General features: G+C 39.6%; 1 protein-coding gene across 2 annotated transcripts; it reads right to left on the bottom strand.

Moving 5' to 3' along the window:
* Positions 1-467: 467 nt before the first annotated feature.
* GOLGA3 (golgin A3) lies at positions 468-24,948 on the bottom strand. Of its 2 annotated transcripts, none has more exons than XM_014894507.2 (24): positions 24,847-24,948; positions 22,827-23,178; positions 20,420-20,701; positions 19,478-19,590; positions 18,312-19,003; positions 17,011-17,122; positions 15,658-15,964; positions 14,862-15,064; positions 14,506-14,643; positions 13,392-13,553; positions 12,269-12,637; positions 11,862-11,939; positions 10,641-10,904; positions 10,070-10,164; positions 9,692-9,908; positions 8,974-9,117; positions 8,168-8,365; positions 7,589-7,705; positions 7,231-7,370; positions 6,294-6,426; positions 5,966-6,088; positions 5,453-5,617; positions 5,083-5,243; positions 468-4,614 (listed from the first exon to the last, which is right to left on the bottom strand). In XM_014894507.2, the coding sequence occupies exons 2-24, from the start codon at positions 22,954-22,956 to the stop codon at positions 4,407-4,409; spliced, it is 4,551 nt and encodes a 1,516-aa protein (XP_014749993.2). In that variant the 5' UTR covers positions 22,957-23,178; positions 24,847-24,948; the 3' UTR covers positions 468-4,406. The 2 variants fall into 2 exon arrangements, with proteins under 2 accessions (XP_014749993.2, XP_014749999.2); XM_014894513.2 differs by having other exon boundaries at positions 20,543-20,701.
* Between the last annotated feature and the right edge of the window lie 208 nt (positions 24,949-25,156).

Below are 25,156 nucleotides of genomic sequence, written 5' to 3'. Positions count from 1 at the left end.
AGCAAGTGCAGAATTCCTACCTGAGGGTACAGGCACTTTACTGTGCAGCGCAGGCACTTGGCTGGTTTAAGTTGCTGTCCTGAACGGAGAAAATAGAACCGTGTTAACTCACACTCTTTAGTATTCCAAGCAAGATACAGGAATTTCTCTCCTCGTCATTGCAATGAAGAGTACGCTTCTGCATTGTTCCGCTTTGAACACTCAAACTCCACAGGCTGACAAATTCAGGCCAAGGAATTGTGTTTCTTCCCTGATGAGTTCAGCCGAGAAAAATAAAGTATAATGGAAATACAAATACAGTGAAGTTTAGATGTGTGAAAAGTCAATACACAATAATGTCTTTCAAAGTAAGATTTTTTTTTTTCCTTAAAGGTGGCTATACAGCATATTCGGGATCTCAAAATAAAAATTACTGCCGAAAACCAAAGAGAAAATGGTGAGTCTTTCAAAGTAGAAACAACATGGGGCCCTTTAGCAAAAATAGTTTATTGCACAAAACTTTTAAAGGAATCCCTATGCACATAATTTTTATAATCAACATGCTTTGTATGATCATAAACATTAATTGTACATAGTGTAACTCCTCCAGCCCCTGGGTTATCCATTCTTCAAGAACATGGAATTGTTAACTTCTATCTTTACAAATACAGCCTAAGCAGACATTACTGAATGTCATACATGAAACAGAACCATTTCATTTACAATATCCAGAACATCTTTCCCTCCCCTAGAAATCTGTGCATCTGTATTGGAAAGGAGACTGCCCAAGACTGAAGTGTTGCTCATTAGTAGGAGGCAGAGTGATCAGATGACAGCTGATGAGCATTAGTAATTCCTCTGGACAGCAATTGCTTTCACATGAAAATACTTAAAGGCTCTGATCACAGCAAGTCACATGCAGCTATTCCCACTTTCCCTGCAAAGTTAATAAAATGTACATCACAAGCTTCTGCATCACCAGGAGTGAATTTGTCATCTTTAAGGTAAATTTATGTTGGTAATACTATCTGTCCCCAGCACACCTTTGATGTTGTCACAGCTAACACTAAAATAGCCGTGCACTGCAGTTGTCTCCCCTAAGGAGGAATATATAATCCATGACAATATGAACAGTAGAACATTCATCCTGGATATTACTTTACACATTAAAATCTCATGGATTTCTGCTAGGATATTGCCTGAATAAACAGTATGGGATCAGATCCTCCCATTGCATGGATGGATAGGGGTCTTAGCTGATCCCAATACAGTGCACAAATATTTCCAAGAAATCAAGGAAGACAATAGAATAGAGCATTATGCAATATTCAGCAATGCCAGAGACTCAGTAACATTTTATTCTATTGTAGGGTTTGCTGGTCTTTGTTGTCATTTTTGTTTTACATGCACAGTTATTCAAGAGCCCTCAAAAACTCAACAGCATCTGAAAAAATAATGCTGCAGCATTTACCAGCCTTCAGCACTGGGGAACATTCTCACATTGCAGTGACATTACTCCTTCATTAGCTAGATTTGGTTTAGTATGTAGCAACCACTGAAGAAACACAGAAAATACATTCTATTGCAGTGCTTAAAAAAGGAAAATAAATTTTTAGGAGATTATTCTTCAGATTCTCCTGATTATTTGGCAGTGCTGTGACAGGCAGAGGGGAGACAATTTTCATTCCTACAACTAAGTTATTTTATTGCCTAGACAGCAGAGACCTGAAACTTTGTAGACAGCATGTTCAGCCTCATTGACCCTTTTAATAAAGCAGCAACTATTTCTCTGGGTCATTAAAACCACAGCTAATGAGCTTCAAAAAGGTCTTGCTTTTATCACACACTGCATGCTCCTTCTAGAAGACTTCCCAGTGACTTCTGTAACTTCACTTGGCACCTCACTAGATTTAGACCCTCAAAAGTCTCACTGTCCTTCCTTTAAGTAAATGACATGGTGTTTCTGTTTGTAGAAAAAGCACATGGTCAATATAACAGGACAATACCCAGTGTCCAGGTACTGCCAGAAGCAGTTGGATCAATGCAGGAATCTAATCCACAACAGCTCCCTCATCTTGGAAAGGGAAAGAGACATCTAAGGCTAAATTGTGCAAGCTCAGATGTCTTCAGGAGCTAGTGAGAAACTGCAGCAGGATGCAGAATGAACACAAAAAGGAGAGCTGACATTCAGAACAACTAGGAAGGTTCTAACAATTCTGGCTTCTTTGATACCAGATAAAACCTTTATCCATACAACCACTGCCAAACTAACAGATTGGAACATAGTGGATTCTGAACTGTAGGCAATGTATTTAATAAAGTGAACAGCAACATTTAACGCTGCACAAGTAGTATTTTAAATCCTGGACATTTGGTACTTTTCTTGTACTGAATATATTATTCATTAAAGTTTTTTTTTTTCTTTTAACAATACTGTGGTTTGCTTTTTTTTCTTTTTTGAACTTAATATACAGGCAACTTCAAGAACATGACAACAACAAGATAATCAGTACCATTTACTCTACAAAGTAGACTGCAGCAGCGTGCAGACATGTCTTAAGCTAGTTTGTAAAGCTTTTGACTTGGAATTGTTTGGTAAATCCTTCTGATGGGCAACTAATGCCAAATCAATGCATTTCTTCCTTTACCAGTTGCAAAACCTTGACTGTCAGCATCATTTGACTTTGATCCCAATAAAATCGAAGTTAAAATCCGGTAGCTGCAGGACATGAAATCATTCAATATAAACACTTCTAGTGCAAAGTGTTCAACTGGACTAAAGCTTGAAGTGGTAGTTACGAGAAATCAGACTTTGGATAAATATAGGTGGGTTTGGGAGTTTTGTTTGGTTATTTATTTTTCATCTTACTACTAAACAAAATGCAATATCCTTCCCCCTCCTCTGCAACAACCAAACCCAAAACCAGTGACAGCCTCTGGAAAAATACATGAACTAGATTTTTTCCAGCCTTTGAATCCACTTGTACTTAATAGATTTTTTTTTTGTAAACACCAAACTACAGTGGATATAACTGACTTGTTTTATGTTTTAAAGACAAAAACATTCTAGTACATGAGTTGCCACTAAATCTTCCAAATACCTCAACATTGAATTTTAGAGTGAGAAGAGAGCTGTCTTATCACTGCATTATGAGCCACATGGAGCAATGGGACCAAAGATGGAGGAAACTAAAGTGAGCTGCTTTAAAAATAACTTAGTCAAGGTGCTCTGCAGAGGGGCTGCCACAGTACCAACACCTCCATTCACGGTGGATATCTTGGAATAGAGGAGGCAAAAAGTAGAGGAAGTGTGTGGGAGAAGATAAAGCTATTAAAAATAATAATTTTATAGGCATTATAATTATGTCTTTTAAAGTAAAAATAATTATATTTCTAAAAGCTCTGGCTTTAGGGACTCATTTCCCTAAGCCATTTGTACAGTATGTCAAAGGAAAGCAAACTTAAACATAACATTAAAACAATGACAGTAACAAAACCCCTCATTGTAGCCTTAACTTACAGTATATAAGCATATTAAACCAGATATTCAAAGTCAGAAAATTATGATTTTTTTTTCTTATATATATATATTTTACACACATACTTTTTAATGGGTGTCTACTTCAAAACTTGAAATAAAAAGGTGCAAAGTATTTGTGCAGTGAAGCAAAGCTCACTACTGGCCTGTGACTGTAAGAGAAAAACATCAGCAAACATCCCAGGCAAATCTGCCAAAGATACCACTGGTCTGCATTGCTTGTCTTTACAGTCTTGTTTCTTCTGCTATAGGTCAGAGGTCATCTTCAAAACTGGAAATGGCTTACAATAACTTACTTTCCTTCAAATACAGATATCTATAATCTGAATTTCAAGAGTAAGAGATTATAGGAGGGACAAGAGAATATTCAGCATATCCAGTTCTCAACCACTCCTAATGGCTGAACATGAGAAAAAGTTATTTTTCTCTGTAGTTTGGCTACAACCCAAGATGGGGGAAAAAATACATCCGACTCCCACAAATTAAAGAAAAAACAAACCCAAACAAGAAAACCTAGATGTTACATAATTAACAGTAATTCCTTAACAAACTCACCCAGATTGAACAATTACATAGCTGAAACCAGATGCTCCTCTTGACCTCATTTTAAACCTTTATCTGGAATCTCTTACTAAACCCTCAAATGAGCTAGATTCACCACTTGGCAGTACCCAACATGACAGAATTGCTATGGCAAGGTTTCAAACAAACCCTTAGAATAGCACATTCTACATTTACTACTCCATCAGTTTCTCAAATCAGTGCCCTTTGCTTCTATAGGCAAAAGCACAACTCTGAACACCATTTTAAAAAATGAAATAAATAATTTTTATAAAGATTTGTTTATATACTTAAAGCAATAGGAAGAAAGACAACTGATAAGGAGAGGTTATAGTGTCAAAGCTTCCTTGTCACTAACACTACAATTCTCTTTCTTTTCATCTGCAGTAGGAGTCTCCTGCTGGTCTGATGCAGTTGTAGGACTTGTAGAAGTAAGGTCCATTAACTTGCCCTCAATCTGAGTCCATGAAGACATTGATTCATGTACTGTAATGGTGTGTTCCTCCATCTGCCGCTGAAGGCTGTCCATCTCTTGCCTTTGAATGTATTGAGAACAAAAAAACCCAAAAATTAGCAAGCAGAAAACTAACTGCTAAATGCAAGACCAAAAAATTACTTTTCTGATTCTTGATACCTACTTCAAGACTACCTAAGATACAGCTGTATACAAGAGAAAGAAATCTACAAGAAGCTTAGGAACAGCTCTTCTTTAAGAGCAAAACAAATACAATGTGCTTATTATTATAAAAAAACCCTAATAGCTGTTTCCGATTTTTTCTACTGTGTACAATTTAGGATGGACATTTTTAGTTTATTCTAAAGTCTTCTTTCACTATGGTAATGACCATATAAGTGAGCACTTACAATGACAGAACATCCTACTGTCCTAAATATAGACCCAATAAAGAATTAATTTTACAAATCCTTTTTTCTTCATGGTGGCAGCTGGTTTCCTGAAAACATTTTTAAGATTCTTTAATATGGTTTAAAATAACAGGCCATACTTCAGTTGCCGGAGACAGCTGTTCAGATTCTTTAGAGGCTCCTTGCTCACAGCTGTTGGTTTCAGCAGTTCTTCCAGCAAGGCAGCAGGCACTGGACAATCAGGAATCTTGACTGGAGTCACAGGATTGGAAGAGTTATTCTCACCTTTCAGTTCTTTCCTCTGGTTAAAGGAAAAAAAACAGAGTCAGAAATACAATTAAGTTATTTCATCAATATAATTTTTCCCACCTAGAAAGAGTCTCACATCATGCCACTGGTGCACATCTGCACTACAGAGCAGGAATCACAGGCACATTCATGTTAGGTTATTTAAGAGCATTAGCAGAGAATTTTCCTGTACTTTACAACGTGTTCTTCGTGTTTAAATACCTTCTTCATCTTGCCATGCTTCAGGTCCAACTTCAGCTGCTGGTTTTGCTGCAGCAGTGACTTCATGCTGTTCTTCAGTTCAGTCACTTTAGCCTGCAGCATAAACTTATCCTTCTGAGTCACTGACAGGTCTTCCCTCACCATTTCCAACTCAGTCTTGATGTTCTAAATGGGAAGAGAATCAGTGTGATGTAGAGAAACAGCATAAAAATTCCAGCCAATTAATGCTCTTAGAATCTTTCCAGTTTCCAGAGGAAACTAGAAGAAAAAAACAACAGACAACACTGCTGCTTGAAACAAATTTGCCACGGTAGAAAATCAGTTTTGGTTAAAAGAAAGTCAGTAGCCTATGTTAATGGCATAAAGGTTGAAGAAATATAAGGGTAACAGCATAGTCAAAATAAAAATTCAGAAAAAAGTGTAAGCATGCTTTTAAAAAATAAAAGTATTGTTTTAATTATCCTCCTCCAGTAATCAAAATTCCAATCCATCAGAATTGTTTTGATTAAATACCTGCAAGACAACTTGTATCCCCTCTAACTCCTTGTGGCTGCGCTGTTCAGTCATGTCCAGCTGCTGCTTAAGTGTTTCAATTTCTCTTTCTTTTCGTTCTACTTCCCACTTCAGGTCTTCCACCTGCCAGGGGGAAAAAAAGCCCAAAACAATCACTGGACTTATCTACAGGTGAAATCAACCACAAAATCTGATATATATTCTTATATACAGAATGAAAACCTTCTTAAGAAAACCCAGTAAAGCTTAATTAAATATGCTGAATTAAAGACAAAGTCATACAATGCAATAGAAATACAGATAAACACAGTAAGTGTTCACTTTTTACCTCTTGGCTTACTAGAGGCTGTTCACTAAGTTTGTCATCCAGATTTTTCTGCAGAACTTGGAGCTGAGATCTGGCTTCTGCCAGCTCTTGCTGAAACTGAGATACTTCCTGGGAATGTTTTTCATCCTCTACCCTGCACAGCAAGATTAACAGACACAGCAGTTACTCAATCTGTTCTATAAAACCAGAACTTCACTGGATTAGCCAGTTAACTATAAATGACATGACCTGGAAGTGCATGGAACCTGGTTAATTACAGCTTTGACTGAGGGCTTTGCCAACACATTCATAAAGCAAGAGTTAAAACACAGATTTTATGAAAGAGATGTATAAATATTAAATATTGAAAAGAATTTTACTAAATTCTTGAGCACTGGTAATAGTCCAATTACAAACAACAGATTATGCAAAAAAAGACCAAAAAAACCAAAAAACAAAAAAACCCTGTCAGCAATTTTGCTTTGTTTTTGGAGGATTAGGGTTAAGCTTATATCCATTTTCATGTAGGTCTGATAATATTTTATAATTTAAGAAAAAATTGTGTAGATGCAAACTGAATTCTAATATATTGTGGAACACAGTCAATAATCAAATTAATCTTCTATGCAGTTCCTCAGGGATGTAAAAAGAATAATAGGAGATATATAACGTGTTAATCCTTACTAGCAATGTGAAATAGTACAAGTGTGTGGTGAAAGTGAAAAAAAAAAAAGCAGATAATGAAGCCTAAAAACAGTGTACCTCAGGTCTAACTGAATTATAAAGAGAGATAAATGCAGGTATTTGCTCAGAGTCCAAACAAGCATCTCGTGGTCAGGTTCTTCTGGGGAACATTCAACATAATCCACCCCAAAAGGGCAAACCAAATAATTTACTAATGTGTGGCTTTTTCAGAGGATTTGTTTTAATTACTGTTCTTTTCGAGACATTTACTTACTGCAGCTTGTCCACCTCAGCCTGCAGGGCCTGGACCAGCAGCTCTTTGGCGTGGAGCTCCTTCTTGATCTCACTGAGCTCGAGCATCGCTGCCCGGTGGTGTCGCCGGTTGTGGGCTGCATCTGCTTTGGCTGCTGCTTCCTAACAGGACAAAAAGATGCAGTTTTACTTTGTTTTGTCTCTGCAGGTGAATCATAAAGGGAGCTTAACACAGGACACGACAGAGAAGGCATCAACTGATCTTTCAGTCACTGGCTCTGGTGAGAGACTCCCTGCAGGAAGCAGTATGCTACAAAACATAGATTTCATTTCAAAATACTTTTAAATCACTTTGTAAGTAACTAAAAGATGAGCATTACCTGCTTCTGAAGGTCTTTAACTTTTAATTTTTCCTTCTCTAGGGAAGCCTGTAAAGCTTGAATAAGTTGTTGCATTTGCTGATCTTCTTCCTCTTTCCGCTTTAGGACTGCCTGAACCTATAACACAGCACAAAAACAAATGCCCGTTTTGTGTGGGCTCACTGGAAGTAGAGGAAATATAAACACAAGCAAATGCAGGGATTGCAAAACAACTCTCTGCTGTTCACTGATCACTTTTCCACACAGTACCTTCAACCTTACAAGTAGCTATGGTTAAATGGTAGCTCATTGCCTACGTCCACATTAATGCATAACTATTAGAATAAAAACTATTTGTCTCAATGAATCCATATGTAACACATATGCAACACTGTTACAAATATTGTAGTGCAATTTTATTAATTTTATTTCTAAAGAAAACTCTGTTTAGTGCCAAGTCCCATTTCTGATCTCTGGTTCAACCCTCTTAGCAATGCTGTTATGCAACACATGGGGAACCCAGAGTTGGAATAAATGCACCAACTTTGTATTGTATGAGCCAATTCCTTTCTGAAGTTATCACATCAAAAAGTCCAATACCTGTAGATTCAGTTGTACCAAGTCTGCCTCTCTTTTTGCTAATGCTGTTTCGAGGATATTATTGTGCTCCCGCAGAGCAGCGTTGGACTGGCTGAGACCTGTAAGTTTTCCACGTTCATGTTCCAGTTCAAGGGCCAACTTCTTATTAATTTCTTCTAAACGTTTTATCTTCTTCCTGAAGCCTCTAGATTCCTGAAGCTATAGTTAAAGACAAATCAAACAAACATAACCAAACAGCTTCAGGCTACTATCACAAAAAAATTGTGAGTTAATCTCATTAAGCCTCTTGTTTTTCCAGAGTGGCATTTCTTTTTTAAGTGAACACTAAAAAATAAGTTCACTTTGGTATTTTTTCCTGTTGGAAGACTAAAATGCTTACTAGAAAGATGAATCCAGGAGTACTGTTCAGGTTCAGATTCAGAGGAGTTGATATATATAACTTTTTTGTGCCACTCTACAACCGACCATCACCTGGCCCTCAGCATCACTGGGGATCCATGATTGCCAGCAGATCCAAAAGCTAATGATTCATGTATCCTCACTGTCTCGTGACCAGACACAGCTGGTACCTGATACAGGAACCCCTCCCCTCTCTCATCCTCTTCCCCTATATGATAGTGACTCACGAAACCACAGAGAACCAGCACAAGGCAACAAAATTTGCAAGTACCATAGACATGATGTTTCCTATCCATGACTCTGCCCTTCACCACTGTTGGAATAAAATTTTGGTACTAAAATTTTTCCCTCTCTCAGGCACTTTTTTCTGTCACATGTCCATCTACCAAGCGAATTCAAGCAATCACCTCATCTTCAAGTTCCAGCACTTTCTCTCTGTATTCTTCAAGCTCCTGGCTTGTCAGTGAAATCACTTCTTGCAACTCTTTTTCCAGCATCAACTTACTGCTGTTCACAGCTCGCAGTTCTGTCTTTAGAGCTTGAATCTTCTCCTAAAGACAAAGGGGTCACACGTGATTAGTGCATCATCCATCTTCAGGAGTCACTTCTGCTTTGGTTAAAAAGCCTGCTTCTCTAGCAAATATGAAATTAGGTGCTAGTGTTTAATTTAGAGGTCTTGCTCAGAGCTTTCCACCTTTGCATCCAGCTACTGCTGTTGGTGTATTTGATATCTTGCTCCATTGGTTCAAGAAATTGGAGCTTCCCTCAGTAAATTAATTTTCTTATTACAGACCTAACATATATAAATAAGCTATATTGAAAAACTTTTAGCTGTTGAAGAGAAAAAAGCAGTAAGAGCTAGACTCTTGGAAAATCTTCAGATACTAACCATTAAAAAAAAGAAAAAAATCTCATCAAAAAACCAACCAACAATAAAAATTTAATCAGTAAATCTACCTAGCCAAATAATCTCAAATATAGTTAAAGAAGTTCTCAGTGCTCAGAACCCTGACACCATGTTCTTATCTAGTTTTATTTTCCAAATGTTTTCATCACTTCAGGGTGAAATAGTATTTCAAGACTTATAGCTCTGTCTTTGTACAATGTCAAAGGACATCTGCATACCTGAGCAATCTGGTCATTCCCACCATCAGTTATTTGTGCTTTTAGTTTGCTCAGTTCTGCCTCAGCAGATTCCTTTGCAGTAAGAGATTCCTGCAGCCTCCGACTGAGAATGCTGACTGCATTCTCATAGGCTTTGTGTTTTGCTTTCATCTCTTTCTGAGCACTCGTCAGGTCTGACCCGAGACGCTTCATTTTCTGTTTCTGCTCTGTAATGGCCCTGATGTGAAAGGAAAAGAAAACATCAGGTAAAAACAAAAGCTGCTTGACAAACAGTACTACAAGATTAATTTTTCACATGACCCAACAAAACCCAACATCTGAAATCCAAATATGAACCAAATGCTGTAGTTCTTTTGTCTGTGCTAGAAGAAAACTTACTTTTTTGCTTCTTCTTGCATTTGTTCTACTTGTTGTTTTAATGCCTGATTTGCCTCAGCAAGAGATTCCATTTGTTCCTTATCAAACTGCAAAGACTTAACAGAAGGAAAAGAAGACCCATGAGCGTAGGAACAAAAGCATGTTTGCTGTGTATGTTTGATTACAAAAGAAAAATCATGAAATTTCAAAATTATTTCCATTTCTAAATATAAATTGCTCTCCAGTTCTCCATACTTTCTTTCCCTTTTATTTCCTCTTTAACTCTTCCCTCTGAGGCCACAACTGTTAACACAGATGAACAGTATTTGCATTTTGTTCTCAGATGGAGTTCACTTTAGGATCAAGGAAATTGCTTCCACATCAGTCTTCTACTACTCCTGTAGTGCTTCTCCCCACCTACTTACACGAGATGTTACTAAGCAGTCATGCATTTACAGAATTTTGCTAGGTATATGTCTAAATGTCTAGACTATTTAAAACATATAACCAAGAACATTAACTTGCAGGTAGTCATTCTGTGTGTATCCTGGATGTAACACTCTCCAAGTACAGAACATTACACCTTCCATACCTGTAGGCGTGTTTCCATATCATCTCGTTCTTTCTGCACTGACTGGAGGTGATTTTCTATTTCCACCATCTGCTGGTGAACCTGAGATACTTCTTTCTGTAGTTTTGAATGCTCAGATTCGAGTGACTGTTTTTCAGTTCGGATTTTCAGCAGCTCTCGTTTTGTCTCCTTCAGTTCCGAGTCCAGCCGCTTCTTTGTCGCTTTCAGCTCACTGATGAGCTGGTCCTTGGAACTCGCGTCCCTTCGATAAGCTTCCACCATCACCTTGCACACAAGAGTTTCAAGAGGACAATGTCACTTCTGTTTCAGCTTTGCAGATTTTTACTGATTTACTAGAAAATATTTAGCGATATTCTTTTAGTTTGAAGGGGTGGGGGGTGTCATATAAACAGCATCAGCTTCTCTGATATTTACTCTGGTTCAAAGGCTTTTATGCAAGCTCAGATATCAAGTAATAGTTCATATTAACAGTTCATTCAATGAAACACCTCAGTGCTCTCTGCAGTAAGATACTCTACTTCACATTCTTCATGGAAACTGCATTAATTATGTGCCATTTTTAAAAACCAAATTAATTGTAAAAAATTAACCATCCCATGCACGCAACTAATAACTTTTGCCATGAGAAAAAGGCTTAACTGTGACTGACAGTTTAAACAGCCTTTCCAAACTTAAACATAACAAGCTAAAACAAATTTTGACATTAGGTTAATAAGCAATCAAGCAGCAAATTAATGCTGCCACCTTATAAACAAGACACGTACATATGCAGTACTAATGACATATCCATTTCAAGTTACTGTTCCAAAACTGTGTAAATTCAGAAAAAAATTAGCAGTAAAGCACTTATTTACTATCTAATTACTGAAGCAACTATGATTTTTCAAAGCTGGAAGGAAATGACAACACTTGAGAATTCCCAAGTGCTTTTGAAAAGCAAACCTAATCAATAAACCTAAGAGAGATTTTCTGTGGTGGATCACTTGCCAAACTCCTGTAGCCCTGTCAAAGCATGAACTGGTTGGTGGATCAGCTTTTACATTAGCTGCAGATAGAAATTCAACTGTAAGTTATACAGTTTCTGTATTTTAAAGTCACAAAGTTCTGTGATACAAAAAATAGATTTAAATATCTTCATAACCTCCCCAGAAGTACATGCCTTTACTGTAAAAAGTGTATTCCTTGGGTTTATGTCTCTGAAATTTCTTTGCTTTTGCTTACCTTCTGCTGCAGGAACTGTTCCTTTACTTTTTGAAGCTGTTTTTTGAGGCTGGCATTTTCTTGTTGCAGATTTTCCACCTGCCAGATGGGGAAAAAGAAAACATTGCTTTATGTGCCAAATGTCGTATTATACCCGATTTCTACAGCAAGCATATGTGTCTGGTTTGTAACAATCGCCTAATCAAACAAGGATGCTGTTTCTGACTAAGCATCTCAATGGTTAGAGAACACAACATTTTATACAAAAATACATTCACCAGGTCACCACACTGGGAGCCAAATTACTGCATAGGAAATTGTCCACAGTGCCACAGAAAAGAGCACATTACAAAATTACTTCCCAAACTGTGACCTGAACTCCAAATTATTGTGTTTTAAAACTGGTAAGATTTCAGAAAGATCATTACCTGGCTTGACTTGACTGCCATTTCTTGCTTCAGCTGCTCCAAGATCTGTGATGTTACTTCTGTATCTTCTCCAAGACGTGTTGCTCCCTCATCAAGTTGCTCTTTACTTGCTTTTGCTGCCTGCAGAGCGACTTCCAACACGATCTTCTCATTCTGCAAATACTGGATCGTGTCATCTTTAGAAGCAGCATCACTCTGGAACTCTTCTAGCCTGGCCTTCAGTTCATCATACTGTGTTTGCAGATCATCCAGGGACTGCTCTTTGGTGTGCAGTGTCTCTTGGGTTAGAGTCAATTGCTTCATCAGGTCGAGGTGTTCTTGCTGCAAGGATTCAAGCTGCAGATCTCGCTGATGCAAAGTCAGCTTGGCCTGACAGGAAATATTTTAAGATTAAATTAATACAAAACAAAGGTTATCTTTAGAAAAGCACTCTTATTAAAATCAAGTATTATAATTAATATTTTAGCCTGTAGAAGAAAATAGCAGAAGGTGAAAGTATTTTATATCTTTCCTAGGCCATTTCTATTTGCTTTGTTATTGGTATTGACCGCCTTGAGCAGCATCTGTTACCTTACAGGCTTAGCAATGACCAGAATGACAAACCTAAAATATTCAGAATATTCATTATATACAAAAGTTTTACTTGAAAAATGTGTCCACAGTAAATTCAGCATTATTAATAACACCCTACCATTACATGGAATATAGTACTGAGCTACCTCATGTCACTGCAGCCCTTGACATGCTGCCTGCATAAGGTTACAAGATAAAGCAGGGCTCTGTAAGCGTGAATGTGTGTAATGATATTCTGACTACCTAACAACTTTGAACATGGATCTATGGTTCTTGTCTATACTTACAAGAATCACATACTGAATTCACTAAAAAACCCAGCACCTGGCACGACAGTAGTTAGGAAATTTTTAAAAAGTATTATTACTGACATGGTTGAAAAAAAGGCCTTTTCACCTGGAACAGAATGACTTTAATACACACTTCATTTTTGCAGCAATCTTTCAGGTTTTAAAAAGAAATTTAGAGCTCAGTATCTGTTTACTATTGTTTTTCTGCCAAACGAGTATTTCCCTAAGAATCCCTGGGAAGTTGATTAACAACAGTCTACCTGTTCCAATTCTTGCTCCAATGTTGCTGCAGAATCAGCCATTTTCTGAAGCTGTTCTTTCTCATCCTCAAACTCCTCTAGTTTTCTCTGCAAGTCTTCTTCCACCATGGTTTTAGCCTCCTGGATCTGCATGAAGGCAGCTTCTTGATCTAACATGTCAGCCTGCATAGAAAAAGCATGGAATCAACTTCTACAGTTTTAATGGAGGGGAAGGAGAGGGGAAAAAAAACAGTAAAAGAGAAAAGTAAATTATCAAGAAAGTTTGTAGAGGAAACACAAAAATAATTCTGATGTCTGCCTTACACACCTGCCTTTACTGAAGTCACTCATTCCTACACTTAAAACATCTTAGAATAATAGGGAATGTCTTGCATACTTGTGACAATCTGAATTCCTATTAAATAACACCATGTCCTTTCTCAGTTGATGATCAAGACATGAAGGCAAAGAATCTTTATTAAAATTAAACTGTTTGGGGAAATTGTAAACCAAAAGGGATTCCTTGGATGCTGTAGCTACTCAGGGAGCAGTCCTGTCATTTACACAAGCTATTTGCAGTAACACTGCAGATGGGGTGCTTCCACTAACCTGCTGCTTTACTCTCCTTTGAGACTCAGAAGCAGAAATGTCACTGAAAATCAGGGAATTTACAGTTCTAAGAGCTTTGGAAGTGACCGTACTGCACTTTAGATTTTACCCCACTTTTCTTACTGGAGGGAAGGAAGGACAAACCTGATTACTGAGCACTTTCACACACTTAAAAAAGCACATTACTGATTTAGATTAACTTCCAATTAAGTTTCCTCTTGAACAAGTTAATGGATGGGCAAAGAACAACATTTACATTTACCTTCAAAGTTCAATTAAAAACAAATACCAGAACTGAAAATGCAAATATCACCTTTGAATGGGAAATATATGGCCTTGTTCCCTCTTACTGTTCATAATGCCACACAAATTTATTTGCTCTGAAATATTTATTGCTTTTATAAAGCAGGATTTGAACCAATTTGTAAGAATTCTATGAAACTTTGCCAGAATACCCTTGATTTTACAAAACATAAATATAAAACCTGGACAGAACATAACTCACGAAAACCATCTACAATCATACCTCAATATTTTGTAGTTGTGCTGCAATACGTTCCTTTTCTTTAATGGACCTGTGCTGGGTTTCAGTCAGCTGCTGAGAAAGGGCCACATTCTCTAGTTTGAGATGTTCCAACATCCCTGCTTGAGTCATTTGCCCGGCCTAAAGGAAGGAAAAAAAATCACAGATTAATACCAACAGAATTTCAGAAAAAAACCCATAGTGTTGAAACTGTGTGTGCCTTATTTCAGCTACTACTTTCAGGAACAAGTGCAGTGAGGCCATTGTAGAAGGCCACTAGGTTGTCCTGTGGATAAAACTGAAAAAAAAAAAAAAAAAAAGAGATTGTCAGCTCTCCCATATGCAATAAATCCCAATACCTGTATGTTGGCCATCTCACTCTGCAGCCTGACACGGGCCTCCTGTGCCAGGACCAGCTGCTGCTGGTACCACTGCCTCACATTCTGGAGAGATGTGATTTCTGTTTCAGATGCCTTCAGCTTGTTGGTCAGCGTGGTCCGCTCCAGCTGCACCTTCTGAAGCTGGGTCTGCAAGGAAGCCAACTGCTGTCGCAGGTCATGAACTAGAAAAACAAAAATAAAGAACTTGGATTAACACACCCCATTGTGCTATTTCTATGCACACTTTTCCAAGGATTATTGCTATATTCAGTTTTTTCTATTTTTCCTTTATTGTTGAACAAAAGCACATATGCCCAATTATATAAAGATTGGCTTTTCCTGCCAAAGTGCTAGAATCAAAAGTACCAGGTCATAAGGAGAATAAAATTAAACTAAATGAATCACTTCTGTAATCATTCACAGCTCCTTAGAGGCAGAAAATATGAACTAACTAAACATCAGGAAGTAGGTATCCTGGCACGTACACTCATCATTACAAATCAGCATTTGTACAATTTTCCAAAAAGACAACTAGGCCACTGTCTGGACTAAATGTTTATACCTCCCTCTCCAGGCTGGCAGTGGCAGCTTGCAAATTGTGACACTTCTGTGACAGAAAATAAAAACCAAACATCTTAAAATTCAGACCATTTTATCAATATACCAAATAAACACAAGCTTAAATTTCTTCTTCTTCCTGGACTTTAGAATAAAGTTGAAATAAAATAATTTCTGGAACAACAAATTTTAAAGACTGACATTTAAATCATCCCACCTGTACTGTCTCTGGTGAGAACATTTTTTTGCATATCTTCAACCTTCTGCAGGAGTCTCTGGTACTGCTCTTCTGCTAACTGCAAATCATTGTTTGAAGAAGCCAAACTGGCATTCTTTGCTTCCAAGGCATTTTGCAGGTCAGCCATTGCTCTTTCCAGATCCCAGCAAGACTGCTTTAATGTGGCCACTTCTGAGCTCAGGGATTCCTGCTTCTGCTGGCTGTTTTGGCTGTGCTCCATCTGTGCCTGAAGCTTCATGTTCAAAGCTGCAAGTTGGGCTTGTAGCTCAGTCTTCTCTTTGAGAGCCTGAATGTGTCCAGAAAATCAAAATACAGGAGTCTCATGAGAAAATATATTAATGGCTGACTAAAAAAAGATGCCCAGCAAAATGGCTTTGATAAGGCAAAGACCACTTGCTTGTAAAAAATTATTTTTAAAGCAACACCTCACCTATCAGGTATTTCAAATAATCAGAGAAAACAGAGGAAAGGACATACAAGATATAGAGCATTGTATGTCAGTAACCACATCAGGATTTTTTATTAAGCACATATTTCTACACTTTTAGGAAGAATGCTTTCTATTTGAAGTGCTATACTATCAGTTAAAACAAAGAGAAAATATTTATAAAGACATTGCTAGCACTGCTCCAGATTTATTGTCTCTCTTTTAATTTGACTTAAAAAAAAACATACAAAAACCCCACTTTTTTTAAAGTAATCTTTGAAGACTTTACCAACTTTATACTTATCCCCTTCAGCATCTGTATTGGTTTTACATGGCAAGATTTTGGTACTGGGGGTCTGCAAGGGGTGGACCCTGTGAGAAGCTGGCAGAAGCTTCCCCCTTTTCCAGTGGAGCCAAGGCCAGCTGGCTCAAAGATGGACCCACCACTGGCCAAAGCTGAGCCCATCAGTGACAGTGACAGAGCCTCTGGGATGAGGGATTAAAGAAGGTGAAAAAAAATCATAGAAGAGCAACAGCAAAGATAAGAAAGAAAACTGTGAGAGAAACAGCTCTGCAGACACCAAGGTCAGTGCAGAGGGAGGGGCAGGAGGTGCTCCATGCTCTGGAGTTGAGATTCCCCATCTCTATGTCCTTATCTCTACCCATGGGCCTTTCATTGTTATTTCTTCTCTTCCCTGGCCAGCTGAGGAGGTGAGGGACAGAGCAGCTTTGGTGGACACCTGGCATCCAGCCAGGATCAGCCCACACAGCATTCTTGTGAAGTACCTTACTCAACAATGTTTTTACAAAACATAACTCCACAAGTAATGAGCAAGAGGTTCTTGGAAATTAATTAAAATATTGTTTTGATTTGCTGAATACAGAATTCCAAATTCATTTTCTACCTGATTAGCTTCTAGTGAGAGTGCTTCTAGTTGCCCTTCAAGTCTCATCTTCTCCTTCATAACCTGCAACATCTCGTCATGAGTTCCTGCGATAGAGCTTTCCACAGAAACACTGGAGACAGAGACAGCACAAGCACAGTTACAGGGTTAGAATACAGCACTCATCTACTTGAAGAAAAGTGACTCTGAAATTAAGAGGTACTCAGACTCCATGTGGCTTAGATTGTAGGACATTTTTTCTGGCTTTATGATAGATCCAGAACACAGTGTAACAGCCTCTGTTAAAAAAAGAAAGAAATTCTATTCATGCTAAGGTTTTATACTTTAGTTTCCTGTACTTGCAGCAACTAGAATATAGTGTGGCACCACATATTTGTTATTTTACAGAAGTGCAATCACTGACTTCGTCATATTCTGTATTTTCAGATCCCATTTTAAGCAGACAACTGGACATGATGGGATCACAAAACCTCCACAATTATTCTTGTAACTGTCTGCTTCAATGTGCCTGAGAAATACCAACAGCTGCTGCAAAAGAAAGAAGAACAGATATTTGGCATAAGGGATTCCTTATACTGATTCCTTACTGTACAGCCAAGGCATCTGGAGAAAAGATCTTTTCTCATTACCATAAGAAATAAATCTAAGTCAGAATAATCACCAACAACTGATTGTACACCTCAACATCTCTGGGCATGACACTTTATTCCAACAAAGCGGGGGGGGGGGGAGATATTTTCAAAAGTAGGATGTATAAAACATGCATCTGCAGACAACTGATAAAAAGCACACATTGTTAAGGGCTTCACCAGTCATGCACTTGCTTTCTGAATCAGTTTAATACCTGTCATATACACATAGGCTTGGGAGACTAAACCTCATTCTTAAAGGGATGAAGAGGATATCTAGGACAAGACTCTTGGCATTTCTTAACTATGTGAGCTCTGAAAGGTACCTGCATAGACTGGGAAAAGGACAATACTAAATATCATTGAGACAGTCAAGTCTACACTTTCAGACTTTATAGACCAAGGCTCACGAGTGATTCAGTGAATGAAGTCTTTCTATATAGATAGAAACAACTGCTTGCAGTACATTTAACACGGCCAGTGGCAAAAATATCTTTCTCTAAAGATATACTTAGTAAATAGGTACTCAAGTGAAGCGATCTCTCAGGTTCTTTTAGAATTTGTAAGCTCATAACAGTCTCAATCACAGTGTAAGTTAAAACTAGATCTAAAGTTAGCAGGAGGATGCCTATTCCAAGAAAGTATCATTAACTAACAACACATCATTCTTACCTGCTAGAAATACTGTCTCTCCTGCTCCGCACCTCTCCATTAACTTCTTGCTCTTGGGCCTGATGCTCCACTGCTGCAGCCTGCAGCACCTCACTGATGGAAGGGAATTGCCCCATTGCTTCAGGATGAATCTTCTGGCCATTTATTGTATATGGAGTATCCTGCTTGCCTTCTGCATTCTGTGAACTGCTATACAGCCCTTTCCCTGACACACTGCTGTAGGTAGAGCTGTCGCTCTCATTTCCGTCCAGCCTCATTCCCACTTCACTCCCATCAATCTCTGAAATGCTGTCTCCTGCCAAGGAGGAATTCTCTACTCGATCATCCACGTCAGAAGGCAGACTGATCTCAGAAACAACTGATGTTGGACCACTTCTGCTTTGCATCAGAGCCCCCCCAGGTAAGTCACTAGCCACAGAATTCCCAGCAGCATTTCGAGCATCTGAATCTTCAGTTCTGTAGTCAGCCAAGGATCGGATCTTGCTGGCCTTAGATTTTGAGCTTCTTCTTTCTTTTGAGGATGATGGAAGGCCCAAGCTACCCAGCTTTGGCCCCCTGGGAACGCTGGTCCGCAAAAAGGAGTATTCTTTTGTCATTGCTACAGTGCTGGCTCTTGGCAGGATTTCTGGATTTAACATCAGCTCAGGATCCAGGGTGCTGGAGGGACGGGTTTTGGATGTAGACTGACTCGACTAAAAGAAGCAAAGAGGCAACAATAAATTCCAGGATCTTAACTTTGAAATAGCATCAAAGACTTATTTTGCTGTAACTTAAGTTATGAAGCTCTACACTTTTACACTGATATTAAACATACATCCTTTCATAAACAAGGTAAATTATATCAGCAATCAAGTCTATTAAGCATCGGTATACAGATGTTGAAAATGTTCATGTGACACTCTGAAAGATAACTGAAAAATATAGGCAAAATTGAACATCTAGGTTACTTTAAGTTTGGTGTCTGTTTTTTTCTTCCCTACTTTAAGTAGCACAAAATGGTACTTTACTGATGAGGTAACAGAACCAAATTTTGCCTGTCCCGAAGAAAAAAATGCTTTCTCTCATTTGAGAAAACTACTGAATGTTTTAATTCAAGGCACAGAATGGTAAAGTTTTCAAGCTTCTCTACAAAGTACAATCTAGAAGGTGTGTTGTGTGGTACTCACTCTTTCTTGGTGTCTCTTCACTCGGTATTGTTTGAGCTGTTCTTCCAGACGCCTTCTTGCCTGAAGTCTGATTTGTTCTTCATTTTCCAATGGCAGTGAAGACTCTACTGAGCCTGTAAGGGAAAGGTATCTTCACAGTCAAACAGAAAACGCCAACACAGGCAAAAGGCATGCAAAAGGTAAAAGCCCCTTCTACCATCAGCAACATGCTTCATGCTTAAGCAAGGAACAGAAGGAAAAGCCCACTGACATGCACCTCAAATGACCCTCTTCAAATATACTCTTGTGTAAGCACTAAAAAAGCCTATGGACTTCCACTGCTTCATTTGCAAATGCTATAGCTCCTCAACAAATACATGACAAGAGATTACAGCAAGAAAAAAAATATTGCTGTCATTTAATCTCACCTGTGCTGCATTTCTGACAGTACGAAAATTATAAAACTAAGCAAAACTGCACAGTCCATTCATTCCCTACAAGTAGTGGAAAATTCTTCCCTAGATACACTTTCTTACCTTTTATTAACTCATATTAATTCCTGTAATAAGACTTTTAGACACCTTAATATAAAGGCTTTCCCTTCTCCCCCCTTCATTGCTCTTCTTTCCTTTTTTTTTTAGCTTAAAATCACCTGGTTCTGCTGTTCTTTTTTTTAATGTCACCTGTTATTCCTAATAATCAAGAAGATTAGAATAGCTTCAGCCCCAGAAAGCGTGAATTCCCCTCCAGTGAAGAGCCAGTTTTAAATGGTAAGGCACATGCCTTAGCTGCAGCAGAGGTGGTTTACTGAAAGAAAATGAATTGTAGTTCTAAGTAAGTTTACTGCAAAAATGAAGTTTAGTTCAAGCTTAAATGATGTTACAGGAGTCCAGAGCCAGGCTCAGAGTAAAAAGCTTTATGCAGCAAGAGAAAGCAGGGGCACCACCATAAACAGATGCTTACACAATTCAGTTTCTTGCATGGGAAGACTTAGTTTGAGAGACTGCAAAGCTTCTTTTCTAAGAGCTACGCCCTCAGCACTAGTTCCCTGAGACTTCCTTAGGCTGTCATGGAAACCAGTCACACCTGGGGATGACTCTTCACCCTGCTCACTGCTGGTAGGATCAAAAGACACAGGAGAGTCGGGGCAGAGCGACTCTGGCCCATTCTGGCAGGCATCCACTTTGCTGTTTATCTCCAGACTTCCCTCTTCATTTGGCACTTCATTGATGTTATTACTGGTAGCTGGAAAAGAAAGTTTTACTGAGCTACACTTCAAGCCACCTCATTCATCTTCATAGCTGCATCCAAATACAATGCCAGCACTACTGCCTTTACATTGTATGAATATGGAAACTGATACTGACAGCAACTGGCAGGAGAAATTCCAGAGAGGATTTTAAATTCTTTACATTAAATGACCAGAACAAGCACTTTTCATTTTCTTTACACTGTTGCCCTGAAGTAGGACCTCAAAAGTCATCATATAAAGTATCTTCAAAACTTCACAAAGGTTTTTAAATCTTGTTAGGTTTAGAAGTATGAAACACCAAGTGTAAGGAACTGAGGGGCAATCTACTACAAGTAAGCCTCAGCAGCTGCAGGCCTGTGCTGAATGATTCAGCTCTTTGATGTGCAGCTGGGCACTGGGGAGAGAGCAACCACCATCCCGATTCCCAGCCTGGCCCAAGCAGTTTCTCAATTTTAAACAGTTTACATTTTTTCAAATAGGATATCTTCATTTAGCCTTAATCACTTCTCTGATTTAGATCATCGTGTTGTCACAAAAACAGTTGCAGGCGTGATAGAAGGGGTGAGTTCAACAAGGATGTAAAGGAGGACAGAGGGAAAGACTGCTTTTTAGTTACTAACATTTTAAAACTAGAATAATCGCAAACCCATATTTAAAATAGGTGTCAATACAAAGAATAGCCACAAGAAGCCAAAAATAAGATAGCTCATACATTAAGAAATATTGTTTCTGCTCATCTCAGAAAGCATCAGGTTTATACTTTATTCACATTTTTTTCTTCACAACAGTGAGTGGTATACATATACCAAAGAGATGCTGGAGCAAAATTCTGGAGGAATTCCTGAGGCCAGGAGACACTCGGAATCTAAACACTCCTTGAACTAAAGTAATTTAAAGGCAGTGTCAATACAGCTGCAGTCTTTTTAGAACAATGGGCAAGAAGATGCAATTAGAATAAAAACAGTAGAAAGACAAACTATCTATCTGTAAGCCATAGTTCGATTGTCCAACACAGGAGATGACAGGCACGTGTGATCTCCAGCTCCATAAAAGATGAATGAATCATCACCTAACTACACTCTGCCACTCTGATAACAGGCGGCATAAGAAAAGCAAATAAAGCGTCAGGGCCTCCTCTCTGCTGCCTGTGACAAACCTGTGGTACCAGAAGGTCCCAACCCCACCACGTCACCTCCTTTTACACAAGGAACCACTGTGTTTTTGTGTATCCACACAGCCACAATGTACACACCTCTCCACCCAGCCACCCCCACACCCTTATACACCAACATATCCTCATGCTCCTGCCAAGGAAACATGGAGATTTCAATTCAGTGCAGGGAAAATACTTTCACAAGGAAAGCAGTTAAATACTGGAATGGGCAGGGAGGCTGCTGAACCTCCCTCTACAGACACACTCAGAATTCAACAGGACAAGGCCCTGAGCAACCTGATCTTGCTCCAGAACTAGGTGTGCTCAGTGCAGCAGGTTGGACTAGATAACCTGCACAGCTCCTTTCCAACTCAAGTTTGATTCTATAATCTACTCAGATAGTGGACTCTAAATAGTTTCTCATAAACAGCTGCATGATGATTTTATTATAGAGCTTGTCTACGTATAAAAGTTACTTTGAGATAAACTGGAGGGTACATGCCAGTATCTCTCTTTCATAAAGGGAAGCAGAGCCAGACATTTTGAGTTTTGCCCAAGTGATTTAATTTATTAGGAAGATCTCTTCTGCCAGAATAAAGTACTCCAGTCACAAGCCTAGTCTGGAACAGTCATTTCAGAACGGATCGTTCTAGAGAGTTTCAGGTGTACACTCTTGGAAACATTATCTGAAGACAGACTAACACCCTGAACAACAAATACTCATCTGGCAGCTGATAGTATTTAAGTTAATAGTTTGGTTTTGCTTTCAAAAGAACAAGTTCTACAGCTTAAAAAAATCAGTTTTACATACACACAGAGTTATAGACTTCATCAAACTTGCTTAAAACTGCTGTACAAGAGATTCCTGCCCTCAAGGAAAAACTTGCCCTGAACAATAACACAGATGATTATATAAAAGGCTAGGTAAGACTAGGAAATCATTTGGTGAATATTAAATAACTTACTGTTAATTTCATCTGTAGTAGCTAGCTGTGACTTGGCTTTACAATCCAAAAGTTCTTCAGAGCTGCTGGGAGCCCCAGTACTGCTTCTGCTCTCCAAGTGAACATCCTGCTGCAAAGATGAGGAGTCCATGGTAAAAATGATCCAGATCCCTGGAAGTTCTTCTTCTCAACAATTTGCCACCAAGTGAACTACCAAGTCCTGTTTCTCTCCATCAGCAAGAACAGCATCAAGATGTCACACAGGAGCACAGTTCTGAGCTGTAGAGCTGTTGGTGTGCAGCAAGCAGCTGCTAACTCCACATCATGGAAACAGCTTCCAGCCAAAGTTGTAATCACCAAGGAGCTGCATCGTCTAGAAACAAAATACAGTGAATTTACAAACATTTACTAGAGCTCTGAAAATAGGAGTTAAAAATAAAGTAGTGCCCACAAACAGCACCAGGACATGCAGTAACAACAGAGACAATGAAATACAACCAAGTATCCAGACTTGGGGATAAAAAGTGATCTGTTTATGCTCACTATTTTAGTAGCACATATACACTGCAGAACGATGCAACAGATAATATTTAGCAAGACAGCTGATTTAAAATCATTGTCCCTTTTAATGGAAAGATCTCTTTGGCCTCTGCTTTAAGAACAAAGCCAGTATCAGAGTAGTATTCTCCTCTGTAAATTACAGTATATACATAGAAACATACCACATACTTCATTTAAAGGAATGAGTTTCAATATCTTTTGTTAAAATTAAGTATGGAATTCAGATTTACTTTTTAAAAAATTAAATAACATCATTACTGTTTACTTGCCTGCAGAATAACAAGTATGAATCACTCTACAGACTCTGAACTACTCATTGCAGCACAAGCTGGCAGTCAGAACACGGCCTGGGCTGCAGCTCAACATTCTCCTTCTCCTGTGCCAGCCAACAAAAGGATTTCCAAACACAGTTTATGGAATTTATATATGATTCTTCAGGTATTCAGATCTAACCTCGGAGGGGGGTGTTGGAGAATGTCAAATCAGGAATACTTTGACTGCATTTTTACATAAACACAAACATTTTGAACAACATTCCTTCCATATCTCCAGGGAGCACTTGTGTAACTGCTACTGTTCCACACTGCCCTGGTCACCCTGCAACTCCACCATCACCTCCAAACTGTTACTGAAGCAGCAAACAGCTCAGGGCACACAGGAAAACACACAGTTATGTAGGTGACTCTTACAAAGGTGAGCTGTGAAGGAGCCAACAACCTGCAGCACCTTTCTAAATGGGAAACTTCCACCAAACAAAAAAATTAATACCTTCACTGTGATTTGTTACTAATATTTAAAGATTCTCAGATACCAAAGCTTTCAATAATACTCCTAGAACTGCCACTGAACAACAAATAGATGCTACATGACAGGTTACCAAGAGGAATTACAGATAAAAGAGAAGCAAGATTTTGGCTCCTTACACCTTGTCAAAATCCAGCCAACACGAGAGATGGTGTATCGTCTTTGTTATGAAACACGTTTAAATTATCAAGGTGATGAAGAATGGCTTTCTCCTGTACAACCCATTCCCAATATTAAACGGTAGAGTATTTTGGCCTCAGAGTCCTTTCGTATCCCCATGCTGGGCACAAGCACACACACACACACACACACACATACACACACACAGATGTAGGCACGTCACGGGAACACAGCAATAACCCCACAGCGAAACAGCCGTACGAAAGTCACCGATTTTGCTTAAAACACGAACAACCAGGACGACAACGGGTCCCGGTCACGAACCGGAGAGGCACCGGCAGACACGGCCGGGGGTCCCCGGGCCGGGCACGTCCCTGGGTGCCGGCAGAGGCAGCGGGAGGCCCGGGGCCGCAGCCCCGCGGAGCGGAGCCGAGCCGGGCCGGGCCGGGCGGTTCCCCGCTCCCCGGCAGCCCCGAGAGCCCCGCGGCCTGAAGCGGCCTCCGGCCCCCGCCTCGCCGCCCTCGCCGCCCCCCATCCCGGCCAGCCCCCCGCAGACCTGGGGCCGCCCGCCCGGCGCCGGCTCCAGCCCGAGACGTGGCGCTGCCTGCGCCGGGAAGGGGCGGGCGGGGCGGTGCAGCGCGGTTCTCCCTCCGCCACCGGCCGGGCGCTGCCGCCGCTGCCGAGCGCGGGCCCGCGCGGGGCCTCGCGGTTCTGCCGGCCCCGAGCCGCTGTCCGGGGCCCCCGCGGGCACAGCCACGGCCGAGGCCCAAGCGCTCCGAGGGGGCGGCGGGGCCGCCGGGCCCGTGGAGAGGCGGCGGCTTTTCCAGCCGGACCCTTCCGGCAGCGCACGGAGGGGAGGGAGGGAC

Source organism: Sturnus vulgaris, chromosome 19 (assembly GCF_052056855.1).
Source record: "Sturnus vulgaris isolate bStuVul1 chromosome 19, bStuVul1.hap1, whole genome shotgun sequence".
Lineage (NCBI taxonomy): Eukaryota > Metazoa > Chordata > Aves > Passeriformes > Sturnidae > Sturnus > Sturnus vulgaris.
Note: the sequence above shows the minus strand (reverse complement) of the source record. Positions and strands in the feature narration are given on the sequence as shown.